The sequence below is a fragment of the Arachis hypogaea genome, chromosome 17 (assembly GCF_003086295.3).
Source record: "Arachis hypogaea cultivar Tifrunner chromosome 17, arahy.Tifrunner.gnm2.J5K5, whole genome shotgun sequence".
Classification (NCBI taxonomy): Eukaryota; Viridiplantae; Streptophyta; class Magnoliopsida; order Fabales; family Fabaceae; genus Arachis; species Arachis hypogaea.
Genome location: NC_092052.1, coordinates 120501837 through 120507334, shown reverse-complemented (window position 1 = coordinate 120507334; position 5498 = coordinate 120501837). Strand labels below are relative to the sequence as shown.

Here is a 5498-nt window from a genome sequence, read left to right as displayed (position 1 = left end):
CTTAGTGTATATACATAACTACAATGTGCACAGAGTGTAATGAAAGAAATAACCACTTATAACTACATTCCACGTGAGTGTCACATATTCCTGTTTCCAATAACATAAAACATATTCCTTTTTGTTCATAATTGCATGGTTCATAATTAAAATTGGAATGCACTGTCACCAGTCACTATCTTCTGCTTCATTCCTTGCTAATCAAAACGTTAATCCAAACATGATTCAAATAATTGGAACCGCAAAAGATAAAAGGGACTAGCTCTTGTTCTCAACCACAAACAATTAAAATGTTTCAAAGTGCACCAATAACACTTTATATTAGTAGGTAAATATTACCCTTTTGATTTAAAGTAACTGTTGTTTGCTTTTCACAAAATAGTAGTTTAGACAATAAACTTTTAAGAGTTCCAATTTATTTTGTGAAACAAAAAGAGAGCAAATGTACAAAGAACTTTCTTTCTGGTTTACCACTGTTTCCATTCATAAATCGAAGGCAACAAAATTTTACTTACATAGTATATATCCCTCAAAACACCAAAATGGTAATACAATTTGGAAAAGGATAAGATCCTAATGAAAGGTGATCTCAGCCTAAAATTGAGATGATGATGATGATATACAGAAATATTTCTTTGTTAGCAATGATTTTTTGTTAGAGCATTGAAGCAGCTTCCAAAGGTGCTTGGAGCCACTAAATGCAGCAATAATTAGATTGGTTGTTGTATGTATTGTTTGTATCACCGGAGAGCCCAAAAGGCACCGATGTCCAATTCCGGCGGCCCCACCAGGAGATCGACGGCCACATTGGCAGACAAAGAGATCCAATTAGTTAGCCCTGCCAATAATGTAATGATGAAAACACACAGCTCTATCTCTGCTAAATGGCAATTTTGCTCAAGGTTAACCTCAATCAGCAGTGCTTGAATCTCCTCCACTCATCGTAGCAAGCATGGAGTGTTGTGAAGGCCCCACAGTCCTTTCAACATAATCAAAATAATATCTGATAGGACCCCCTTCCAAGCTTCTAACACATGAATTTGCATCTCCTTTAGGGGCCAGCAGATTCTAGATTATCAAAAGGCAATGTAACTTGGCAACTTGCTAAATTCCAGCAACATTACATTTTTGAACCACAGTAATGTAACCACTTGTCACTGTTCAACCAGCGATACCAATGTGAAGGGGGCCCCTCCAAAAGCCAAAGTTCCTCTAATTCATGCTTTGGCTTTGACTTTGACATGCTATGTCACAGTTGCTGCCAAAGTCAACATCACTCTCAACTCCAACAACATCAGCACCATGTAATTTTCCGAGGACAGCTTGCTTATGCCAAGGAAAATTCACCTCCCCCTCCCCCCCTTCTCAAACGGGTACGGGTAATCCGTAATTGTGGAATGTCTTTATCCGACCATCCCAGCCTGCAGTCACAATGACCATCCCCCATGCATGAGAACGAGAGGTACTCCTGCATGAAGATTTCAGGAACCTGTACTCGGATTTAAGCATTGTAGACGTTTTTGCCTTCGAGCTAGAAATTGGAAGCTTCTCCTCCGGCCAAGTTGCGGATCCCTTAGGCAAAGCCTCCAAGAAATACTCTTGACCCAGGGAGAATGAAGCAGGTGGGTTAAGATGTCCAGATTCAGGTGAAGTTTTATCTAGGACATTCCATTGGTGTTCATTTTCCACGGTCTGAGGTTTCAAACCTTGCCAAGGCACTGCAATGGAAGCGTTTGAGAAAAACCGCTCAGAAGACCAAATCTTCTTAGCTTTCATGGGAATAGACTCTTCCTGACTAACATTCCACATATATACATTAGAATCCTCGGATGCTGATAATATATGTTTGCCATCAGAAGTGAAAGATGCACTCATTGGGCTCCCTGTGCCTACGCCTACAGAAACAGAACAAGAATTTTTAGAAACATAATATGAAATAAAATGCAAATTAGAGGAATGTACCAATAATTGCTAAACCAATAAAATGCCAGAACAATAACTAAACAAAATCCTAAAAGAATGTGCAGAAGTACAGATCCAAGAACAATTCTTTGTAAAACATAAGAATAAGATAACGAACATACTCTTGTATTTGCCAATCACATTAAGCCCGTCAAGGATTCTGACTTGTGAATCCGCACAGGTAACCATAACTTTGTTACAATCTTGTGGAAAAAACTGAAACAAATAAAATATAATCAGTTGGCCAAATAAAGAGCAGCTTATATAGAACAGCAAAAAATGAATGGGAATTAAGCCAAAATTATTCATTTGATGCAAGAAGCCAAATAAAAAGAGAAAATACCTGAAAGCCTGTTATCCCTCTTCCAGTAAATTTCTTTTTAGCAAGTAAACATAGTTGGGAATCCAACTGCAACTGATTATCTGCTTCAAGCAAAAGATGAAACACAAGCAATGAGCACCTAGCTAAAGTGTTTAAGTGATTACATTAGAGCCGTTGACATTCACATCCAATCATAATTTGTCCATGATTATACATCATCGTTATTCTAAAGAAAAAAAATATTTATTTCAAGCATGTGCAGAATGTAGGTCCACCAAGCCACCTATCAATCACCCATCCACCATGGCACAATAACATTTTGAATCCTAATTATATGAGATATTATGAAATCTACTAAATGACATCTAAGTAGTCTCACTAGAGGAAAATATACCCAAAGAATTATACCTGATACATTATAAAATCGACAATTTCCTGCCATGGACCCAATAATCCCTCCCTGTATAAAGCAGGTAATTCATGTCAATATTTTCTATATAGTATTTCCTTCCATAGAAGAAAGCATGTAAAAAGAAAGAGTTGCTCTACCTGGCCATCGGGTCGATAACATACTGCCGTTACTATATCTCTAATGTCAGTCCAATCTATGACACGACAATCAGGAATCGTCCAGATGCGCACTTTTCCATCTATAGATCCACTAATGAAATAATTATCATCTACGGGATTGAATTGTACGCATGTCACTACACAACATTATCAAATAACAAAAAGAAACATAAGAAAATTTTGAAGTAATGAGAACAAATTAAGATAAATGGTTCAACAATGCCAAAAATCAGAACAGAATTGTAGTAATGCACACCATAATTACTGTGTGGGAAAACTTTCAAGCAATTATTGGATTTCACTTGCCACAGACGGACAGTTTTGTCAACGGATGATGAGAGAAGATACTGCATCAAAAAGAAGAACCAAATCAATTTTCATAGGCAAGCGAATGCCTTTCTTGCTAGAAAACAAAAATTTTTGACATTCACTCACATTATTCTTTGACCAGGAGAGATCCAATACTTCACCTCTATGCCCATAGAACTTGTGCAATGGTTTCTCCAACAACCTGAAGATCTTAGGAGGGAAAATGATACATGCTGAATCTTGTGTTTTTCTCATGCTCTTCAGTTTGTTGATTTTCTCCTTGTCCATAAACAGAGGTTTCAATTCAGAGAGATTATTCACTGTAAAGTAAAGGGAGGATGGGTCAATTTCTGAAATGTCAATTTCATTAGACATATCCTCCTCAATCACTTGCCACAAGCGCACAACTCCATCTTCACTGCCACTTGCAAGATACTGGCCATCAGGACTGAATTTCATTGTCGTAATAGAACCTTCATGCGCTTTGATATCTTGTCTCATGTAAAGAGCAGATAATTCCTTCATTTGCTTCTTGCATTGTCGAACCTTAACTCTCTGAAGCCTACATCCTGAGCCAAAACCATTATCACCTTGATTATCAAGCATACATGTAAATGACCGCAATCTTCTGAGCCAACTCCTTTTATTCCCATTCGTCTGCCAAGAAGGAGTTACCCCAGAGGGTTTCTCAGAATCATCAGGTTCCCCTGTATTCGCCAACCGATCCAGAACCACATCCCTACCATCCCTCATATTCCTCTGTTCCCCCTTTGGATCCACATTACACTCAACTCTCTTGTCTGAATTCTTGTCTTGGCACAGCAAGTTCTCCTCCAAACCAAACTCCTTTGAAGAATCAATACCGGAAAAACAAGACATAGATGACCGACTCGAACAGAACTCCTCTTCAAAACCATCACAAGTTCTAGTCACAGCCCCACTACTATACTCCACTCTATCCCTCACCTCTTCCTGCTCAACAACACCGACCACATCCACTGAATTCTCAATCCCATTCACACTCAGTCCCATCTTCTTCATAAACTTGCCCCTACGCTCTCGAACACTCCTTGGGCTCCGAATCCACACATCATAGTCAAAGCCCTCCAATCCTATTCTTCCATTGGAAGTAGATTTGATGTCAAGGGTGTCAGTTCCATCAGATACTGAATCTGCAATGGACACAACATCTTCTTGAGCATCAAAAAACCGACATTCTTCGAATTCGCTAAAGCTACCCATAATTCTTCAAGTTCAACCCATGAAATAGCTAGCCACCACTCAAAAAAGCAACATATGTTCTGGGAATGCGTCAAAATTCAATCTTTTTCCTTTTTATTCGGACGAAGAAGCCACCCAGGTGATAATCTCTATATATACACACAAAAAAAAAAAAAAAAACAAATAAAAAAAGCACAAGAACCAATATTAACCAGCATAAACATTATAAACTAAACCACGCAAAGATGAGAATAATATATAATAAGAAGAAAACAGAAACCGAGAGATCCCACATAGATCCCAATCCAAACCCACTGAACCTGGTCTTTCAAAGTAACCACTAACAAGCATTCCACAATTACGATAGAAAGACAAAAAAAAAAAACACTACCAACAACTCAAAAATCAAAACAATAATAAACATTTAAAGAAAAAATCAGACGCACGCGCACACGAAGAGAAATTCAAAATGAACTCACAGAGAAGAAAGGGTAGAAACTGAAAGTACGTCAAAATCCAACAAAGATAATAGAAGTGGATGGAAGTGAAAATAAAAAATAAAAAAAATAGGGGAATTGAGAGAGGAAAGTGTAACGTTTAAAGGGAAGTGATGAAATAGGAGCAATAACTTACATGGTTACATGGGGTGGATGGTGATCAGAAAAAGATCATAACTTTGGAAGTTGAGAGAGTGGAAGATCAATGGAATATCGGAGTGTCCGAAGAGGATGCAAAAATGGAGAAGGGAGAGAGCACTTTGAGCGAAAGCCAAAATCACAAATGATTCAATATATTTATAGAATTTTTATTTTTTACACAGTATACAAAAAACTTTACTATGCATAACTATTCCACCATGATACTGTCAAATCTAATTTTAGTATATTGTAAAAAAATATTTTTAAAAGAATTTTATTCATCCTACGTGTAAAATAGGTCTATTTATAATTATCTCAATCTTTTACTAAAATTAAACTTTTTAAAGATTTTGATAAAAATTATTTTTAGTGATCTGTAGAAGTTTTGTTTGAATGGATTTTTCATTTATTTTTTGGGTTTCTATTTGTTATAACAATAACTTATAATAAAGTTAAGTGAATATTTTTTAATTTTT

General features: G+C 36.8%; 1 protein-coding gene across 2 annotated transcripts; it reads right to left on the bottom strand.

The window, feature by feature from the left end:
• Positions 1-445: 445 nt before the first annotated feature.
• On the bottom strand, positions 446-5161 carry LOC112765086 (uncharacterized). Of its 2 annotated transcripts, none has more exons than XM_025810952.3 (8): positions 5018-5161; positions 3290-4533; positions 3111-3201; positions 2834-2991; positions 2693-2744; positions 2306-2385; positions 2085-2178; positions 446-1895 (listed from the first exon to the last, which is right to left on the bottom strand). In XM_025810952.3, exons 2-8 carry the CDS (start codon positions 4403-4405, stop codon positions 1366-1368), a joined length of 2121 nt encoding a protein of 706 aa, XP_025666737.1. In that variant the 5' UTR covers positions 4406-4533; positions 5018-5161; the 3' UTR covers positions 446-1365. The 2 variants fall into 2 exon arrangements, with proteins under 2 accessions (XP_025666737.1, XP_025666738.1); XM_025810953.3 differs by having other exon boundaries at positions 3290-4335; positions 5018-5149.
• Between the last annotated feature and the right edge of the window lie 337 nt (positions 5162-5498).

What these genes read in the sequence shown, in the direction of transcription:
- LOC112765086 (XM_025810952.3), bottom strand. Translation starts at nt 4,405, where the DNA reads ATGGGTAGCTTTAGCGAATTCGAAGAATGTCGGTTTTTTGATGCTCAA. An exon ending in TTTCCCACACAGTAATTATG is followed by an intron (nt 2,992 to 3,110) that starts GTGTGCATTACT and finishes AATGTTGTGTAG; the next exon opens with TGACATGCGTACAATTCAAT. An exon ending in GTTATCGACCCGATGGCCAG is followed by an intron (nt 2,745 to 2,833) that starts GTAGAGCAACTC and finishes TGCTTTATACAG; the next exon opens with GGAGGGATTATTGGGTCCAT.